At 41.2% G+C, this 21,853-nt stretch overlaps 1 protein-coding gene across 4 annotated transcripts in view; it reads left to right on the top strand.

Moving 5' to 3' along the window:
- LOC109922756 (general transcription factor 3C polypeptide 1) overlaps nt 1-18,469 on the top strand; it is a 59,528-nt gene extending 41,059 nt beyond the window's left edge. For all 4 annotated transcript variants that reach the window (XM_048609449.1, XM_020522804.2, XM_048609451.1 and 1 more), the window contains exons 26-37: nt 630-711; nt 1,282-1,394; nt 2,132-2,194; nt 2,856-2,949; nt 5,065-5,237; nt 5,664-5,948; nt 6,374-6,621; nt 9,026-9,312; nt 10,790-11,678; nt 13,380-13,437; nt 15,992-16,184; nt 18,060-18,469. In XM_048609449.1, the coding sequence (XP_048465406.1) occupies nt 630-711; nt 1,282-1,394; nt 2,132-2,194; nt 2,856-2,949; nt 5,065-5,237; nt 5,664-5,948; nt 6,374-6,621; nt 9,026-9,312; nt 10,790-11,678; nt 13,380-13,437; nt 15,992-16,184; nt 18,060-18,269 (2,695 nt within the window). In that variant the 3' untranslated portion in view covers nt 18,270-18,469. The remainder of the gene's footprint in view (nt 1-629; nt 712-1,281; nt 1,395-2,131; nt 2,195-2,855; nt 2,950-5,064; nt 5,238-5,663; nt 5,949-6,373; nt 6,622-9,025; nt 9,313-10,789; nt 11,679-13,379; nt 13,438-15,991; nt 16,185-18,059) is intronic.
- Nucleotides 18,470-21,853: the final 3,384 nt, after the last annotated feature.

Genomic DNA, 21,853 nt, shown 5'->3' with positions numbered 1-21,853 from the left:
GTTGCACTGCTGCTTCGACCTTGCCTTGTGATCCACTTTAATTCCAGCCCATACTAGCAGTTCCAAGTCTTTTCTGTCAGTTTATTGTTAAGATCCCACTCCTCCTGTGCCACTGCTATGGTCAGAAATCAGTTGGTTCTCTTCTGGAGAGGATGAGTGTGGGAAGGGAGGAGTATAAAGAGGTTCTGGGCGCACAGTCCAAAAGTGGAGAACGGAGACACCACTGACCTTTTTGATTTTTTTTTAATTCTGCATTTAATTGATGTCACTGGGGTGATGGCATTGCAACAGATGTAGTTATGAAAATTATGCCAAGTGTCAGGTAAAATGGGTTGACGGGGGAGCCGGATGGCCATGTGAGGGAGAAAGGAATAGAAGTAAATGCTGATAAGAGTGGGACGAGAGTCATGTGGAACATAAATGTTGCTGTGGGCCTGTTGGGCTAAGTGGTCCATTTTTATGCTGTAGGATCTAAAAGTTACGATACAGCCTGAAGCAAAATATTTATGAATCACAGCTTGTTTAATAAATATGACTGTCAGTTACCAAGTCTGTCTTCTTGGATGCTTTAGTATAGTTTTAAAATATGAAATGTTTTACTTGTTCTACTCTTTTTTTACTGCTTGCAGGATTTGTCTTGCTGAGGTCTATGAAGATCATGCTTTAATCAATGAAATTATGAATAAAAAGAACAATTATCAGGACAGTAAGGTAAACCGAAACACAATAGTATGACATTTTCTTTGCAGGCGGCCTTTGGATAGGGTTGCAGAAATGATGTTTTTGTTAAACAGATTCAGTATGGTAATAATTGTATGACAGTGGTCAATTCCAGACTTGTGGACAGCATCCGAAATGATATGGAACTGGCAATCAAGCCCCACATTTGCAATATACTTCTAAAATCATTTACCGTTGTTAAAATGTTCAGATCATGATATTGATGTACCCTGGTCAATTTGATTATTCTGATCCTTTACTTGCTGGCAAGTTGACACCAATAGGTTCTGTGTGTTTAGACGCTAAATTTTCTTTATGAAATCCCCTTGTTCAGATTGGATGAAAATAATCGCCCTCTGCCTTGAGCTGGTGATACTGTTGTCTGCTTAAAGAATGTTCACAGATTCCTTTAAAGGGTAGCATGTCGGTAGGTGGCGCATGTTTGACCATGGCTGGAAGGGCCTTTTGTTTTACCTTCTGCACGATTTGGAGAAGGCATCTGCTGATTTTATATCCTTTCAGTCAAATACGCTCCTGTTCAAACTACTTTAAATTTCATAGGTTTGTGCAGAGGAGTTTAAAGAATTTGTAGGAAAACTGAAGCAGAAATTCACTTCTGCAATAGGATCCGTAAATATTGAAATTCCAGATACGCTGCAGGAATTATTTGCCAGGTAAGATTACTGGTTTTATATGGAACTGTCTGTCTGGTTAATGAAATAATAGCATCTAGTATTGATATAGCAATAGTCTGTTTATTGTTTATATTCTGTAGTGTTGCAAGCATGTATTTGTAAAGTTACGAGGGCTTGTATGCAATCGTTGTGGGTTTTAAATTTAAATTTAGCACTGTGACTTCCATTTACAATTATTTTCTAGCCACTTTACACATCTATGCAGTATGTTTAATATCTTCCCTGCCTGAGTAATATTTATCAAAATACTTTGGGAATGACAAGGTAAGATGTCAATGTGTGAGAGTTTAATTTTCTTTACATGTGAACAATTCAACATGATGTCTTGCATTTGGAAGAATTCTGTGACCATTTGCGAGCAACAAGTTACAGGAGCTAAATGTGATGCATGAAAGAAATGTACTAACTGGCATCAGCAAACTGCAAGATTAATCTCTAAGTGAGTGGAGCCCATGATATATGCCATAATGAGTTCCTGCTATCAGTCAAGTCCATCTGTCAGATATGTTGACCAGACAAGTCGTCCCCATAGTGATGGGGATATAGAGCTTTGGAGCAAGCATTCTTCCACCATATCTCCTTCAGGGAAGGATAAGGAGTTGAAAGAAAGAGAACTTGTAAACTTGGGAGTGAGATACTGCATGGGTTGCTGTTTTCCTTCCTTTTAAATGCACAGTTTTGTTGTTCACCTGTTTTCAATTTTATTCTTCACGTAGGTTCAAGATATTGGTAGTTGGGGAAGAAGGGAATGAAAACCAGAAGCAGGATAACATTAAGAGGTAAACAATTTACTTTGTATATTTTTAAGGATCAGGTATTCCTACTGAAATGAAAGCTGTGGAATAACCAAGTGGACTTACCAGCTAAATATCACTTCAGAAACTAGATTACTATATTTATGAAGGGCATTTTCTGGTTCTGGTGGTTTTGTTGTCTATTAGAGGTAGTGATGGTGTGCAGAAGTAACAACTACCCAAAATTCTACATTAAAGGGGAAGGATATGATGTGGGAGATAATTTAGGGATAAATTTTCACTGAGTGCTAGAGTTTCGGCAGCCTATTTTATAATTTCCCCATTTCTATTTTTTTCTTTCTATTGACTGTCAGTTCATTATACAAGCTGGAAAATTAGAGATAATTTAAAAATTAACCACCTAAGGATATCACAGGGACTGTAAGGTTGAACCTCTTTTCTTGCCCTATTTCACAATGGCAGTGTTATCGAGTGTTGATTCAACTACATTTTTGGAGAACCACAACTAGCAGCAGAAGAAGAGTTTGAATTTAATAGAGAGCACATCACTGTTAACAGTACATTCGCTGCAGCCTCTTGTTAGCAAACCAGACATAGAGATTGAGTTGCTCTGCAATGTAAATGTACTAGATGTTAAACCATCATAAATGTGAAGAAAGTTTACCTTATTTCTTTTCTTTTATAGCATTGATGATATTCATTACTTGGTCCTGCAGAATTTCATTCAGAGCACACTGGCTCTCTCTGATACGCAGATGAAATCATGCCAGTCTTTTCAGGTATTTATGTAACTGAGGGAGTGCACTCATTCAGATTCACCTCATCTTAACAAAAACAGTCTTTTCAATGAATCTTTTTAATTTTGAATCGGAACTCTTGCCAGGCTACACATAAGTATATGATGCATCAAAGTATTTTTTAGTCAATGTGCTTTTGAAGACTAGTCACTCTTGTCTTGTAGAAGCACAGAAGCCAAACTGTGTACAGAACCTCCCACAAACAGCAAACATGGTAATTAGCAGAATGATCAGTTTGTGTCATATTTGCTGAAAGTTAATGTTAATCAAGAAGTCAGAGATATTCAACATAGTGCTGGGGACCTTTTACATCCAAATTAAAGGGCACGTGGGCCTTGGATTAACTTGGTCTCATCCAAAGCCCAGCACCTTTTGAAAATGCAGGGTACAGAAAAGATTTACTGGGATGTTGCCTGGCATGGAGGGCATTAGCTATGAGGAGAGGTTGGAGAAACTTGGGTTGTTCTCACTGGAATGACAGAGGTAGAGGGGGGACCTGATAGAGGTCTACAAGATTATGAAGGGCATGGACAGAGTGGACAGTCAGAAGCTTTTTCCCAGGGTGGAAGAATCAGTTACTGGGGGTCGCAGGTTTAAGGTGTGAGGGGCAAGGTTTAAAGGTGATGTATGAGGCAAGTTTTTTTTTTCCACAGAGGGTGGTAGGTGCCTGGAACTCGCTGCCAGGGGAGGTAGTGGAAGGGCGTCTTGACAAATATATGAATAGGATGGGAATAGAGGGATACGGTCCCCAGAAAAATAAGGGGTTTTAGTTGTGACGGGCAGCATGTTGGTGCAGGCTTGGAGGGCCGAAGGGCCTGTTCCTGTACTGTAATTTTCTTTGTTCTTTGTACTCCCTCAATACTGCATGGGGTACCAGCCTTGATTTTTGTGCCCAAGCCCAGGGGTGGGATTTGAACCTGGAATTTTGTGACTCGGGCAAGTGTATTATTAGTTGAGCGATGGCTCGATGAGGTAAGGAAGGTATCACTACTAAACATGTCCGGGCTCTCTATCACTGTCTTTGTAGCAGTGCTGATTACTACATACTGAATAAAGCATTGGTTTAAAATGCAGTTGCTCTGTCAACAGTTCAGCTGGTTCAGGAGGTTAGCTGTTGAACCAGTTAAATCACAGATTGTGTCAGCTTTCCTGGTCTAGCTTCAAGATGGCATTCTGAATGCGAGATCTGGCTGGAGCTCAGTAATGATGTTGCTATTTGGCATTGACCCCACCAGCAGTCTCTCTTAATGAAAATTACGGTCATTGTGACAAACTGTAAAAATAATAGGTTAAGTCATAGGCTCTAATAGTTGTGTATCTGGACTGAGCACTTCTTTCTATTGGCATTGCAAAGTGTAGTTCATTTTGTGCCTATTTTGCTGAATAGGCTATCTATCAGGAACAATAGTATAATGATTACAAGACAGGACTAAGAATCCTGAGGACTGGATTCTAGAGTCATAAGTTCAAAAGGCACCATGACAACTGGGAAATCTAAGTTCAATCAAGTAATAAATCTGAAGTAAAAAGTTAGTCAATAGTAATCATAACCATGAAATGACTGGGTTGTCATCCATACAAACCCATCTAATTCACCAATCATTTAAAGAAAAAAATCTGCCATCCTTGCCTGGCCTGACCTTGCTGGCTTCCAACTGCTCTCTGAAATGTTGCCACTGGTGACTCGATAAAATGAGAAGCCAAATCACTTCTGCCTTTTCAAGGGAAGTTTGAGGTTGGGCAATAAATGTTGCCAGTGACACGTAGATCCTGTTTATCAGAGGATGAAATGGTTGTCCTTCCGGGAAAGTAAAATTCTTCAATTCTCTAATACACAGGGGACCCTATAATTGTTTTTGTTTGACTTTTCTCTGCTGCCTATTTGTCATAAGGAATGAAAAATGGTAAACATATTTAAGAAGAAGATAGATTATTGTGTCAAGGCTTAATAGATTCAGCAAAATAGGCCAGGTTCCTTGCTGTCGATAATCGAGAAACTTTGGTTCTAAATTTTGAAACTTATGATGAATCAGATGGAGTATTTGTTTAGTTTAAACAGTGCATTAGTAATTTTGTGTAAAACTGTTACTTCCCTAGACTTTTCATCTATACAAACAATACAAGGATGAAGTACTGGTCAAAGTGTTTCTCGAGTTCCAACAGCGAAGCTTGGTAAATCGTCGCAGGGTCAGTAAAGCTTTGGGTCCCAAGAAGAGTCGAGCCTTGCCCTTTGCACCAATGTCGTACCAGTTATCCCAGGCGTACTACAGGTAGGTAGTGAAACTGTTTAAAATAAAACTGCTACACTCCAAATACTTGTCAATTTTAAGTTTTCACGATACTTAAAGTTAGATGCTGATTTTGCAACAGCAGCAGTAACTGAGCAGAGTATCACTGGGTTTAGTATGAGTGACTTGCTCTTTGTGAAATAGCACCTCCATTTTTCAGCACCCATTTTCTTATTTGTGCAATAATGCTCAATTAAAATTTTTGAAAGTGCAGTGTGATTCTGTTCCAAAGGGTTACCCTGAATTAGTGACTTTAAAAGGATAACAGCTTTCTGTGTTGAATTGCTGTGTAGGTCAAGAATTGTGTGATTATTGTAAAGCAGCCCTTGCTGCATGGTTGATGCCTTCATTTTGCATTCAGTGACTCTTCAGCATTTTGCAACGTTTGATCTGGATAATTTGTTACAGGAACTTCATGTGGCGATTTCCCAGCAACATTTGTGCGGAGTCACATCGTTTTGTTCAAAAGTTGAAGAATGCAGGCAAGGCAGATCTCCCCAACACCTTTTCATTCCAGGATAAAGAGACGCCCGTTGAGACAGAAATGGTCACCTATCCTTTGGATGGAAATGGCGGCTACTGTGTAGCTACAATATCCTTGTTTATCCTTGGTCTGCTCTCTTTCCATGTCTCAATACCTGAGCAGATTGTGGTTGTGGACAGCACCCTTGTAGATAATGAAGTTATAAAAAGGTAAAGGGATATGGTCATTCTAATTGTTGTCTGTCACATCCTCTAACCCCAAAACCTCTGTGCAAAATATTGGCCAAATAACCCAATGCTACCAGCTACAGATATAGACAACATGTAGAGAATTTAAGTGTGTGGCTTAATGAGTATGTTTGATATGGAAATGTATTAATCTTTCATTTTCTTTTTGTTTTATTATTGTGGACACACTTTGGTCATTTTTGCCATTTCACAAATTCAGGTAAAAATAATGGGAGGGAGTAAGAAATGGGCTAAAGTGTGAACTGATTACTGGGTAGATTTGTCCCTCAATTTTGATTTTTCTTGTTCCAAAATGCTTTTCTTGCACCAGCTCAAATACAGTGGTTTGATTCTCACTTGGATGGTTATAAGAGGAGGATTGTTTAAACTCTCCTTTGTGTTTTTAGGTTGGGTAAGGAAGGCATTGATGATTATGAGGATGATGATCTGGACGAAACTGGGAACAAACCCAAATTTGAAGTGAAGGCTCCTCAAGCTTCGCATACGAATTACCTGCTGATGAGAGGTTATTATGCACCAGGCATTGTTAGTACACGTAACCTCAACCCCAATGACAACATTGTAGTCAACTCGTGTCAAGTGAGGTTAAAAGTCCGCTCAACACCAGTCCATGGATGTTTGAGCACCCCTGACAGTGAGTCATCACCTTTTAGACTGTTATTTCTTGTCTCGACTTAGCAATTCAATCTGTCAATTTCAATAATGTCTCGCTGTCATCCTAATGTATGCACATATCTATTTTCCTCACTTCTCTAAGCAGTTGTTTCTGACTCCGTACTTAACTTTTCACCCCATGCACGTGAGGCTTAAATAAAGTTCTAATGTTCCATGCTCAGGTTCAGGGGAAGGGAATGCTTTAATAACGGTATTGCTGTAAATGTTGTGCATTCTGAGGGTTATCATCTGATCCGAGCATTAAAATGCCAGTTTTACCTCAGCAAACCAGCAACTGCATTTGCAACATGTGAAGGTGTAGAGACAGGTGGAATCAGATGTGTTAGTAACATTTATCAAACAGAATTGCAAAAGCTTTGAAGTTTTCTTGCTTCAGAGGATACACTGAATCAACTGAAATAATCTAATTATGATGAAAAGTTAGTAGCAGTAAGAATTTACTGCATCCTGTGGGAAAGTGTATGTTCTATATTTTGTCCGTGAAAATGTTGTATAGCAGGATCATGCAGTGAAGACTGTATATCATTGTTCAAACTCAACAACTGAGTGTTTTTAAACTGACTCCTTAGAATACAGTTCCTCCCACCCACCTTCCTGCAAAAATGCCATCCCCTATTCCCAATTCCTTCGCCTCCACCGCATCTGCTCCCAGGATGAGGCATTCCACTCCTGTACATCTCAGATGTCCTCGTTTTTCAAGGACCGCAACTTCCCACCCTCAGTGGTCGAGAACGCCCTCGACCGTGTCTCCCGCATTTCCCGCAGCTCATCCCTCACACCCCCTCCCCGCAATAACAACCAAAACAGAATCCCCCTCGTCCTCACGTACCACCCCACCAACCTCCGGATCCAACGCATCATCCTCCGACACTTCCGCCATCTGCAATCCGACCCCACCACCAAAGACATTTTTCCCTCCCCACCCTTATCTGCTGTCCAGAGGGACCACTCTCTCCGTGACTCCCTTGTCCACTCCACACTCCCCTCCAGCTCCACCACACCCGGCACTTTTCCCTGCAACCGCAGGAAGTGCTACACCTGCCCCTACACCTCCCCCCTCACCCCCATCCCAAGCCCCAAGAAGACTTTCCACATCAAGCAGATGTTCACTTGCACATCTGCTAATGTGGTATACTGCATCCTCTACATCGGGGAAACCAAGCGGAGGCTTGGGGACTGCTTGGCAGAACACCTACGCTCGGTTCGCAGTAAACAACTGCACCTCCCAGTCGCGAACCATTTCAACTCCCCCTCCCATTCCTCAGACGACATGTCCATCCTGGGCCTCCTGCAGTGCCACAACAATGCCAACCGAAGGTTGCAGGAACAGCAACTCATATTCCGCTTGGGAACCCTTCAGCCCAATGGTATCAATGTGGACTTCACAAGCTTCAAAATCTCCCCTCCCCCTCCCACATCCCAAAACCAGCCCAGCTCGTCCCCACCTCCCTAACCTGTCCTTCCTCCCACCTATCCCCTCCTCCCACCTCAAGCCCAACCCCCATCTCCTACCTACTAACCTCATCCCGCCCCCTTGACCTGTCCTTCCTCCCTGGACTGACCTATCTCCTCCTTAACTCCCCACCTACACTCACCTTTACTGGCTCCATCCCCGCCTCTTCGACCTGTCTGTCTCCTCTCCACCTATCCTCTCCTCTATCCATCTTCTATCCACCTCCCCCTCTCTCCCTGTTTATTTCAGAACCCCCTTCCCCTCCCCCATTTCTGAAGAAGGGTCTAGGCCCGAAACGTCAGCCTTCCTGCTGCTCTGATACTGCTTGGCCTGCTGTGTTCATCCAGCTCTACACCTTGTTATCTCAGATTCTCCAGCATCTGCAGTTCCTACTATCTCTAAATATCCTCTTCTGCCTGGTTGGAACTATTGCAATAAATATATATTGTTGAGTTTTGTTTCTTGGCCTCCACTGGACACTGCCTGTCAATAAACAGGTAGCGAGTGGAGTGGTAAGTAGCAAGTGATGCTGTAAGGGGACAGCTGGCAGAGTGGTGATTGAAACAGAGAATGGCATAGTTGGGGGGGGCCACCCACTTCCTGTTTCAGTGCCGTGCTGGTACAAAAGAATGATACCAGCAGCACCAACTTCACGATCCAGTGGGTTGTCTGAGATAGTGTGGTTTTTCTCACTACAGTTCTTGCAGTCATATTCGTAATGTCGCATTTAGATCACTTCTTTTGAGCAATTTTATTCTGGAGTTTATTTATTTCTTTCAGAATCTAATGTTACATGTTATTTTTCTCCAAAACAACCTGTTTCTGAAGGGTTCATGTTTCTGCAGAAATTGTTTTGATAAGTGCAGTTAAACTCTGACTACTTTTAACACCCTGGACTCTCTCAAACCAGGTTCAGCTGTTTTGTTCCAAACTGCTTCGGGGCCAGATGCTCTTCCTAGCTCATTCACAAAACTGTTGAGGCCCAGCACTGATGCATATGTTGGAGAGAACATTCAAAAGCGATTTGTAGAGGAACTCCAGTACAGTCCTGAGGACCTTACGGCTGTTCTGGAAATTGCTAGTGAAGTTGAAGCCTGCTCTTCCTTTGGGATTGAGACAGTGGAACTAGGCAAGAACTTTGTTCAGTATGAGGAGGTACAAAATGGAAGAACCAAGACTTTAAAGCAGTATCTGCAGGTTTGTTTTAAATACAAAATATGGTCTTCAGGGTCATGTTCGTGACTAAATGTTTCTAGTATAAAGAAATCCTAGTCCGTATGTAACTCTTCCCTCTGACTTTCCAAAGCCTGTCTACACTTACAAAGCATAAGTCAAGAGTGTGACAAACGCAGTGAATGCTGGAGAAATTCAGCAGATCTGGGTGCACTGGTGGAGAGAGAAAAACAGTTAACATTTCAAGTCAACAATGACTCTTCAGGAGCTCTGAAGAGGGCTCAATCTCAGAAGTATGAGAGGGGTAGGAGGTTCATTGTCATTCTATCAAAGGTACTTCTTGTGGTAACCAAGAAAGACGTTCAAAAGAGCTGGGCCAAGAGGGGAATCCCATGGCTATACCATCTATTTGTGTGTACATCGTAGAGTTAAAACTGAACGCAACTGCACAAATCGCTAAGTTCATGAGACCATGTGACTAAATAAATGGTACTTCTGTGAGACTACCAATCCCTGCTACATTTGCCATGGCAATACCCTGAGTGGTCAGAGTGTAGCTGCCTGCTCTGCAGTTAATCAGCTAGCTAAGGTTGAGTGTAGAGTGAAAAGCTTCAATTTTGTGTCTCTTTTTAGTAATATTTACTTAGGACACTGTTTGTTTCAGTTTTGCAAGAATCCTGATAATGTCAACTAGGCCAAAGATAGACACTCCCATAAAACTGCAGCAACTTGAAGTATGCAGCACCTTTTAACATAGTCAGATTTCCTAAAAGGCTTTAGGATAAGGAGCTTCTAGAACAGATGTCCAAAAATTTGATAAACCTCTAAGTACTGTTTTAGCTATGTCAGCCATGGCTCAGTTGATAAAACCATGCAACTCGGAGTACTGAGTTCAAATCCGATTCCAAGATTTGAGCACTTTCAGCGATGACACTTTGCAACACTAACGTATAAGATACTGTCTGTGAGGGAAGACATTAAGCTGAGGCTTCATCAATCTGCTTGAGTGCATGTAAAAGTTCCCATTGGAGCAGGGGAGTTCTCCCTGGTGACCTAGTCAATAGTTATTTCTCAATCAACAGCATAAGAACAAATTATCTGTTCCTTTTTGTTTGTGGGAATTTATTGCAAGCAAATTAGTGACCCTGTTTCCTACATTGCAACAGTTACTACAATTCAACTATTCCATTTACTGTAAAGCTGTTTGAGACATCTGGTGGTTGCGATAAGGGTTATATAATAAGTCTTTTTCTTAAAAGGAAAGATTTAAGGAGAGCTTTCCAGACCTAGGCAAACAAAAGTATAGTAGGTAGTGGCACAGAAAAATCAGTTTAAATAATTTCAGAAATTGCGAGCATTCTTTACAGATTAAAACGTTGGGTGAGATTTGCAGCTCATTTGTCAAAGGGTGGTTTTATAATTTGTCAACAGATTGAATGTTATTTTTTTCCAATTGTTCTTGAAGCGTAACTCAGCACAATGTTGTCTTCCCACGTTTCAGGATTTGATTGCGTTGGATCAAATGGTGGAAGTTGGTGGCTCAGCAGCACGACTGGTTTCCATAACCCACGCTAACCCATGGCTGCTTCATCCATTCCACGTACAGAAAAGTATCAAAACTGGGTCAGAGAGTCCTGTGGATGTGGGTTCCAAAGGTAGTACAGAGATAAACCATCCAGAATCCAGTGCAAACATCATAGCAGAAAGTACAGAGGACACTGAAGGACACCAAGACAATATAAAACCTAATCCCAACATGACTAATGTGGAGACAGAAATTGAGCAGCACAGACTGGAGTCCACTACTGTACAGAATGAAGCTGTCCTGACTGGAAGTAGAAAAAGGACCATTGAAGAAGTTGAAAATGAAATACTTGAGCATGAGCTTCCTAGTAAAATGCCTCGTCAAGAAGTTGAGTCTTCCAAGTTGAGCTGTGATTCCTCAGTCAGGGGACAGCCTGTAGTCAGCACTGTGGGTGAGGCAGAAGCCAGCTTGCCTCGACCTCACATGGGGCAGAAACAAACTAAATCTCTGGAACAAGCAAGTAGACCAGGAGAGGCAGATTCTGAACATGGTCAGGATGGAGATCAGAGTAAAGGTGAAAACAGTGAGCTGTTTACCTCTTCGTATAACATTAAAGATTCAAACATCCTTTCTGCATCTAGGCCACCAGGTGAACCATCCACAGAAGCAGTTGGAAACAACCATCTGAGATCTTCCCAACACACATCCGCAGTGAGTGAGCATCAGAATGAAGCCATTCCACCTGCAGATGGACAAGCTCAGCTTCAGGAAACTAATTCTACAGCGGGTCCAGAGGACCATTTACAACTAGACGAAAGTCTTCATGTAAGCAAGAATCAAGACAGGTCCAAGCTTCAGGGCGAAGGTAACTCCTTATCTTCAGAGCTTAGAGCACAAAATCTGCACTGTGTTGAAGTGCAAGTTAACATTAAACATTATTACTTAAAACTAGCCCAGCCTTTGGTAATGTTCAGTTGACTGTCTTTTGCAGTGCTGTTTGCCAGTAAGCTTTGTCTCTTGTGGTATTGTTGGTGGAGGGGTGAGAAAAGAGAAACTTTCCTTGCATTTGTAGTAGTAATGTTTGTATCTTTTTTACCTCTTTAATATATTATTCGCCAGTAATCAGAATATTAAAATACTTAACAGAATGGGATCACAGAACTGTCCATGAGTCATCATAGAGATCCATGAGTAATGTGGTAGGAGTACAATTATGATCCACATCCTGTTGTCATTCCAATCCTAACCTCAAACAGGGTATCAGCTACATGATCTCCACAGGAGATGGGGGATGATCTGAGGTTCATAACTTGATGAACTGCAGTTTTCTGGGTAATTGACAGGCTGCCTGCTCTTTTCACCAAGGTTTCAAAATTCAGACAAAATATACATTTTGGAAACGAATGGTAGAGCAGAGCTTTGTTTTTGTCTTTTGTCCTTCTTCAACCAGTTTCTATGTCACCAAGTTTAAGAAATCATTTGCTTTGCTATTCATTTGCATGCTTGTAACTTGTACAGCGATGGTAATACCTTTAACTAGTCTACAGCCCAATTACACATTTATTGTAATTGTCTAGCACACTTTGCAGGACGAGCTGGATTTACAGGAGTAATACAGAAAAGGGACATACTAAAGTGCTGATCTTATTTAAACCTCCCAATGAAATGTGACATTGCACTGGAGAAGGTACAGAGGAAATTCAGCAGGATGTTGCCTGGGATGAAAAGTCTCCGTTATGGGGAGAGACTGGATAGGCTGGTTTTGTTTGCCTTGGAGTGGGGGTGGGATCTGCTTTGAAGTATACAAAATGATGAGAGTCATAAATACAGTAGCTCGTGAGAATCTTTGCCCTATGGCAGACGTGTCTAAGTCCAGAGGGCGTAAGTTTAAAGGTGAGGTGTTTAGAGGAGCTCTGAGAAAATTTTTGTTCCACCAAGAGGGTGGTAGAAATATGGAACATACTGCCTGAGAAGGTGATGGAGGCAGGTAAATTCACAACATTTAAGAAGCATCTGGATGAGTGCTTAAAATGCCCGGCCATAGTAGGCTATGGACCAAGTGCAGATAGATGGGATTAGTGCAGTTTGGGTGTTTGTTGGTCAGCATAGACATGGTGGGCTGAAAGGCCTATTTCTGTTCTCCACAACTCTACGACTCTAATGTTTCTGTTTCATTGGTTAGCTTTCCCAATCCAAAGGCACTAGGCTGAATTGTTTCAACAACTGACTTGACAAAGCCCTGAAAAAATGACATCCAATAACTGTCTTGCTAGGTGCCGTTTATGCTCTGCCTTTTGGAACTGCTCAGGTCCCTCCTTATTCTCTGTTCAGTGCTCAAATGCCAAATTATTGTGTTAACACATGTATACTTTCCCTTTTGTTACATATGGGTAATAGAAACCAGGAAATATTCAATTCCTGATTTTAATTTATTAATATTGCATGAATAGATAAAATCAGAATTGCATTTGTGTGTCCTTAATTACGAATCATATGAGTGCATTTGGGCTTTTTTCTTTGCAAGGGGGAACTCTCATTTTAAATTGACTTTAATCTTTCTCTTTAGGAGACGATACAGTTGAGAATGTCAAGGTGGAAAACACAGCGCAAACCCAATCAGAAAGGTAAGTAGCAGTGTTTCCCTGTTAATTGAAGGGAAGAAAACATTTGATCAGAAAACTGAAATGGCTTTTGTACACTTACACTAAAAGAAAATGCATTTGTGCTGAATCTAGTCCTGATCAAAAAATTCATTTGGATCAAGATGAAGTGACCCAAATGATTGGGCTGTCAACTTCAAGCTATAACACAGGCTGTGAAATGTAACCACTCGGGGAAATTCTAACACATTGAGTAGTGATTTTTGTGCCTTGCTCCACGTGTCAGAATCTCAGGCCAAGTCCAAATGTGGCATCTTACCAACCTTGCCAATCACACTGTCAGAAGGTGATACATAGAAACACAGGACTTGGGAGCAAGAGTAGATTACTTAGCCCTTCGAATATGCTCCACCATTCAATTAAGATCATTGCTGATCTGATTGTGGTCTCAAGTCCACTTTGCGGTCTGCACCACATACCCTTGACTCTCCTGTCTATCAAAAGTCTACCTAACTCAGCCTCGAATAATTTAAAGACTCAGCCTCCTCCACCTTCAGGGTGAATTCCATTCTCTAATAACCCTCAGAAATCTCTCCTCATCTCTGTCTTAAGAGTAAGAGGTTTTCCTTTTATTTCAAATGATGCCCCCTCACTTTAATCTCCTGTACAAGAGGAAGGATGTTCCTGAAATATACCCTACCTAGTTCCCTCAGATCTCTGATGTTTCAATAAGGTCACCTTCCAAATGCCCAAAGTGTTTCTTCATTAGATAAGCCCTTCAGCCCAGCAATGAATTGAGTGAACCTACTGTGAACTGCTTCTAAGGCAATTGTTTTCATATAAGGAGACCAGACTTGTTCAAATTCATTCAATTCATCACAGATTAGATGGCATTTACTGGGCATCCCTAATTTCCCAGAGGGCAGTTAAAAGTCAACCACATTGTTGTGGGTCTGGGATCACAGTAGGCCACACCAGTTCCTTTCCCTAATGAATATTAGTGAACTAAATTGGCTTTTCCAACAATTGACACCAGTTCCATGTCATTATTAGGTTCTTATTGAATTTTTATTAAATTCAAAATCCACTATCTGCTATGGCAGGACTTGAACCTGGGTTCCCAGAACATTGCCTGGGTCTCTGGATTAGTAGTCAAACGAAAATACCATAACATAACTACTTCTCTTACTGTACAGAGTATTTCAGAAATCATCTCACTAATGCCCTATAGAACTCCAGTGAACCTACTTCTATATTCCATTCTCCTTGCAATAAGCAATAATATTTAATTTACCTTCCTAATCATTTAATGGGCCTGCATTCTGACTTTTTGTCATCCATGTACCAGGGTATTCACATCCCTCTGTACCACCGAATTCTGCAATCTCTTTCCATTTTAAATGCTTTTCTATTCTTCCTGCCCAAATGGATAAGCTCTCCTTTAACCACATTGTACTACATCAGTCAATTTTTTGCCCACTCATTTAATCTTTCTATAATGTTTCTCTGCCTCCTCTTGACAACTGAATCTCCTACCTATCCTATTGATGTCATCAGCAAATTTACCAACCATATGTTCAGTTGCCTCACCCAAATCAAATCTATGATTTGTAAATAGTTGAAGCCCCAGCACTGATCCCTGTACCACTCTACTAATTATAGCTTGCCATCCCAAAAAATATCCATTTATCATTACTTTGTTTCCTGTTAGTTAACCAATCCTTGATCCACATTTGACATTGGTACCCCCTGTGACCTATGCAGCAACCTTTGATGTGACATGTTATCAAATGCCTTTTTAGAGACGAGGTCCAATGATGGGTTTCTCCAGTGTCAGAGAAGGCACTCAGGTGATAGTATAACTTAATGATAGGGTCTAAAACACCGCTTTTCAATAGATAGGACCTGTCTAGTGGAATGCTGATGCCTTGAAATACATGCAGCTGTTACGTTGTCTGAGCCACTCAATCAGAGTTTCATCCAGAGAAGTTGAAATTCAGATTTCATTATGTGGCCAATGCATGTGAAAATTCTGCATTGCTCCTGACTTGTCCTGCAAGCCAGTATCTGTGCTGGGGATCAGAGGAATTTTTGTATCCTTTATGATCATGTGAGTATTGGGTAGTATGGTCAAGAGTAGAATGAGCTAAATGCAAAACATTTCACCCTCCAATTTCTCGGCACAACCACAGAAAAATGTCTGCCATTACACTGACGTCTTATTTTCCTTAACCCGTTCTCTCATGTCCTCCCAAACTAAAATTGCCATTTAAAGCTGAAATGTAGACAGCTTTGCACCCTGGATTCAGACCTGTGATCAACAGAATTGAAGCAGTCCACATCTCCTGTAACGTTTTGACCTCTCCCAGAAAGGGTGACTCAGAGAAGCTTTTATCGGATCAGTGTGTGAGATTGGTTTGAACCCTGGTTCTGGAAGTGAAAGTGCTAATGGTCAACTCCATCTCAATTATTTCCTTTTAACGCTAATAATCACAGGCTGATCACACTGATAATGCTGATAGTCTTTGCAGAAGCCATGATTTTAATTGAATAACTACATTTTGGTTGAATCTTGCAGTGAATATGAACAGATTAGTTTTGTCTGCCATCCCTGGAGGATTGTTGATGGAAGTCTGAATAAACCTGTCTGTAAAGGAATGATAGAAGCCATGCTATATCATATTATGACAAAACCTGGGATCACAGAACAGAAACTGTTAAGTTATTATAATGCTGTACTGCAGCCTGTCATTGTCCTGGAAATATTGCAGGTAAATGTGGTTTAATTTTGCATATGAGTATAGTGTGATTTGCAGTGGATTCTCTTTCCTAATTAGAATTTTTGCATAAATTGCAGCTTCATTGCCAAATATGCTATTAACTCCTGCCAATGAGAAGGTAAATTAGTTACAGCACCTGAAACTTGAACTGAATTTAATTGTATTGGATTTAGTTGCATTCCTATACATGATGTGGGCTTTTGTTTTATTATCTACCTGTTTCCATTATTAATCATCTGAGTCTTCTAGATGTCAACTGATAATTGGGCTTCCAGGACATTTGTAAGGCTGTTTCCGTACTTGTATGTTTTTTAGTTTCAATTTGGTGGCAGTTTTATTTTTGGATTCCACGTTGCCTTAACTAGCAGCCAAAGAATCCAGTGTTTTCATGAAGAGAATTTTGAAAAGTCATCCTTGATGTGGGGGAGGAGCCTATATCAGCCGATTTTAGGAGCAAACTAAGTGGAAGAATTGCATTTTTCTAGCATTCTTCCAAATCTCCAGGCACCTGAAACTGCTTTATAGCCAGTGGAACGCTTTTTTAAATCTTGTAAATGTTGTGACGTGGGAAATGTAGGTTTTCACGCAGCAAGTTCCCATTGACAGCGATGTGTTATTGAGAAGGTGATGTTGATAGAGAAATAAATATTGGCAAGGACATGGGATAACTCCCCTGCTATTTTTTGAAATATGTCCTTGGATTTTTATGTCCCCCTTAGACACTGGACATAGGGCCTTGACTTATCTGCAAGATGGATTTAGATCAGAGACATCTAGTTAAGGAAATATTCTTCAATCCTTCAGCTTATGTTCAGAAACAAATTGGTTTGCTTGAATCATAGAATCATAGAATCCCTGCAGTGTGGAAACAGGCCCTTCGGCCCAACAAGTCCAACCGACCCTTGGAGCATCCCACCCAGACCCATCCCCTTATAACTCACCTAAGCTACACATCCCTGAACACTACGGGCAATTTAGCACAGCCAACCTGCCCATCTTTGGACTGTGGGAGAAAACCGGAGCACCCGGAGGAAACCCACGCAGACACCGGGAGAATGTGCAGACTCCACACAGACAGACAGTTGCCCAAGGGTGGAATTGAACCCGAATCCCTGGCGCTGTGAGGCAGCAGTGCTAACCACTGAGTTGTACATTTGTAAACCCTTGAGTATTACCATTTATAGCTGTTTGGAAAACTCCATCAGGCAGATGTTGTGTAAAAGTCGATTTATTATTCCATAACTTTGCCAACTTCGTTTAAAGTCAGAGGTCACACGGCATCAGGTTATATTCCGAAAGGTTTATTTGAAATCACAAGCTTTCGGAGCACTGCTCCTTCATCAGGTGAAGTGGAGGAAAGCGCATGCTCGAGACTGTAACCTGGTGGCATGTGACCTCTGACTTTGTCTATCCCTGTTCAACACCAGCACCTCCACATCACAACTGTTTTTTAAGGCAATGGTCATTTAGAGAAGTGCTTTAGAGATGAGCCAATCCTGTAGAACTAGAATGCAGTCACAACCCTGCAGAAAAAAAAGTGATCTTTGTTGAAAAGATTGTTCACCATCACGTAGTTGGTGAAACACCTACAAGCTGAACTTTATTTTACCGTCGGTTATTTGATTGGAGCCACCAAAGGCTCAGCCCAGAACTATCATTACAAATACTGCAAGATCAGCGTTTGAATTTCTAGCATTTCTGTTTTCTCGCAAGTTGGGGTTACAGCTGTCTTCTGCTTCCAACAGTGTCTTAATTTCATGCTGTAATATTTCTACTCCCCATTATTAACTGGGAATTCAACTTAAATTTCTGCTTTAAATGTTGAAATGGAGTTTGCTCATTTTGAATTTCTGTTCTCATCTGCAGGCTCTGGAGACTGTCGGCTGCGTTAGGAAGCGCTACTTAACCAAAACCAAGCCTGTGTCCCTGTTCTCTACTCCCACGAGTGCTACTGAGATGCAGCATTGTAAATTGTCAGAGCGTTTTACTGTTTTTTATGAACCTACCATAGACTGTGTTTTAAGACTCGGCAAAGTCTTCCCACATGAACCAAACTGGAACAAGTGGATACAATAACATAGCAGCTGAAGGATTCTTTCCATTGTACAAATGAAGGATATTTTCCCACTGGCACTGACCACTCCTAAGGACAATCTCAAGAGTCCAAACTCACCTAACTGTACGGAACAATTTATCAAAAATCTGAAGTCAAATATAAAGGTCAATAATGCTGGATTACACTTGGGAGTGAAGAAATAAACCTGTTTTTACTAAAACTTTTACAGATTATGCTCTTCAGCTTGTTTTGCACTTCACGTTTTCTTGAATTCTAATGATTTGGCTTCAGTTCATTCGCAGTTCCTCTCAAATGCTTCATCACTGGGTCACCTACTGCTGTTTCAACCCCATAACAAAATGGATATGGTTTGTTGAAACTTACAGCTAAATGTCTCTCTTGAAAGAATCACAGAAGCTACAACAAATTATTTGTATAGCACCTTTTGATATAAGTCAAGGTACTTCACAGGAGAGCCATCAACCAAACTGAATACCTAGCTGATGAGATCTATATAAAATGTAGAAAATCGGAGAAGGAGTAGGCCATTCAGTCCATTGAGCCTGCTCTGCCATTCAGTATGTTGACAGCTGATCATCGAGCTCAATTCCTGAATCCCACCCTCCTCCCATATCTTTTGGTCCCTTTAGACACAAGAACAAAATCTAGATCAGGCATGAAAGAGAGATAGTGAGATTGTGTATGAGAGTGGGAGAGAGATAGTGAGGCAGATTGTGTCTGAGAGAGATGACAGTGAAAACAGAAATTGTTGGAAGTACTCCCAGATTAGGGGCATCTAGTAGAGAGGAAGAGAATTAGATATTTGGGACATTAACCTTTCACCTACAGTTGAATGAAACCTTGGTCAAAGAGTTTAATTTTAAAGAATATCTTCAAGTACATAGAGGGGATCAGAGAAAAAATGCCAGAGCTTAGTGCTTGGATGTTTGAAGGTACAGTTTGTGGTGGAGTGAAGAAAGATTAACATGACCAAGTAGTCAGTACTGGAGGAAGGCTGAGTTCCTTTCTCAGTCCTGTGGAGCTGGAGCAGTTTAAAGAGATCAGAAGGGCTGAAGCCTTGGCATACAACCCTGAAGGGAAAAGCCGTAAATGTTATTAATGACGCATACTGATCTGACTCATACACCTCAAAATGAAAAACTAATATGTTTGTTCCTAAATATTACTATCTTTTCCCTCTGAAAAGGATTAATTAAACTGAAGTGTTGGTGGATTGGGTGCCACTGTTGGCCACAGTGGTTTCACGTCAAGGAATCTGTCACTTGATAGCTATCCTGGGTGACTTGAATAGGTTTAGCCAACAATGTGTATCCGTCTGAGTATGTGACGTCCAGATGGAGAAAGTTTAAGTTTATGGACTAAAGGATTGACTGTGATACCTTATTCATTAGTCTGGGAATCCCATACCCAATTTTTGTTGTTTTATAAATACCTGCTGATTGTATAAATAATGTATTGTGTGTGTTTTTGTTTAGGATGTCTTGATATTGAGCTTGTCCCATTCCAGCACAATGTACGTTCCATATATAATCACTAACACTCTCCCACCATCAACATGCACAGTAATGCAAAAGAAACAATCACTTTATAATAAGTTATCCTTCAAGTGTGTTCTCCATTCTGCATTTCTAACAACTTTGTTATTCAGCTGACTGGATAATTTGCAAAGTAAGGGAGAATTTTATCCAATAGACAACTTTAGCTGTGACAACTACTGTGTTTCAAGATGTTAATTTTGTGACTTTTAAGTAGCAAGTTTCTGCTCTCACTTTGGGCATAAAGTTATAAAACAGAAATAACGCCAAAGCAGCTTGGTTTTTAACAAAGAAAATTATAACAAAGGAGCAGCTCCTGAAGAGAATATTAGTTGAGCAAGTTTCTGCACAGGGAAAAAGTTTGCAATTATGCTCTTGGAACATTAAAGGCAGGTCGTGCTTCCTGACAGCAAGGTTCGGAATACCCTTTTTCCTGAATTTGCATCTCATGCATACTCATAGTTGAGTAATAGGAAACAGAGAGTAATGGTTTAATGGATATTTTTTAGGCTGGAGGAAGGTTTGTAACAGGGTTCCCCAGAGGTTGGTTTTGGGACCCTGGGTTTTCCTGATATCCCTACGTTTATGATCTGGAACTTGGTGTGCAGAGGATAATTTCAAAATTTGCCGATAACACTAAACTTGGAAGAATTGAAAGCTGTGAGAATAGTGTGGAACTCCAAAAGAATATTGACAAATTGGAATGGGCAGATTGCGGCTGGTGAAGTTCAATGCAGAGAAATGTTAGCTTGTGTACTTTGATAGTAAGAATATTGAAAGACAGTATAAAATAGGGGATACAATTCTAAAGCGGGTGCAGGAACACAGGTACCTGAGTGCACAGACCATTGAAAGTGGCAGGACAGGTGGAGAGGGAGAGAGCAGGTAATAAAGCATACAGTGCCGTTGGCTTTATTAATAGGGGCATGGAGTACAAGCACAAGGAACTGATGTTGAATTTATATAAGACTCATGTTTGACCTCAGCTGGAGTATGTGTACGGCTGTGAATGCCAGATCCTCCAAATCTGAGATGCGCATAAAATAATCACAATTTTTGATTCTAACTGCAAATTATGTGAAAAGTCTGGCCTTTTTGCAGCATTGGCTCCCAGTACCATCCCAAAGTTCTCCATTTTAAATTCTCATCATTGTGTTCAAATCCACGATCCCATGTCTAATATCCTCCGACCCTACAATCTTCCTGTTTCCCTTCACTCCTCTGATTCTCACCAGGTGAGGTTCTCGTTTCATTTGCTCTATCATTAGTGGTGCTGAGTTCAACTGCCTTTCCCCTGGGATCCAGAATTCCCCCTGAAAACCTCTATCCCTCAATCCCTCTTTCATCTTCAAGGTAGTCCTTAAATACTGACAATAGGGAGGTGGGTGGGGTAGGGATTAAACGATAGGAGAGAAAAGAGTAGTTGGATAGGCAAAGGAGTTGAAAGGATCTGGCTGGGAGGATGAATAGTTGTTAATGGGACTCTTAGTGGCTAACAATAGGTAGTGTGTAAGAGCAGGCTATGTGATAACAAGGCCTGGTGTGTGGGATAGGGGGGCTAGGACATATGGGTCCCCAAGCAGAAAATGAGGTGTTGTTCTTCCAGCTTGCGCTGAGGTTCGCTGGAACACTGCAGCAATGCTGAGACAGAGATGTTGGCCAGGGAACAGGGTGGTGCGTTAAAGTGACAGGCAACAGGTAGCTCAGGGTATTTTCTGTGAGCAGAGCGTAGATGTTCTGCGAAGCAGTCACCCGGTCTACACTTCATTTCCCCATTGAGAGAAGGAGACCACATTGTGAGCAGTGAATACAGTAGACTTGATTCTGGGAAGTGCATATGAAGTGTTGCTTTACCTAGAAGGTATGTTTGGCCCCTTGGATACTGGGGAGGGAGGAGGTAAATGGGCAGGTGTTGCACCTTCACTGGTTACAGGGGAAAGGGCTGTGGCGGTGGAGGGTATTGGGAGTGTACAAAGAGTGGACCAGGGTATCCCAGTGGAAATGGTCCCTGCGGAAGGCGGACAAGGGAGGGGAATATGTGTCTGGAG

The sequence above is a fragment of the Rhincodon typus genome, chromosome 21, assembly GCF_021869965.1.
Source record: "Rhincodon typus isolate 14 chromosome 21, sRhiTyp1.1, whole genome shotgun sequence".
NCBI lineage: Eukaryota > Metazoa > Chordata > Chondrichthyes > Orectolobiformes > Rhincodontidae > Rhincodon > Rhincodon typus.
The sequence above is the reverse complement of the archived record's forward strand: the minus strand, read 5'-3'. Positions and strand labels throughout refer to the sequence as shown.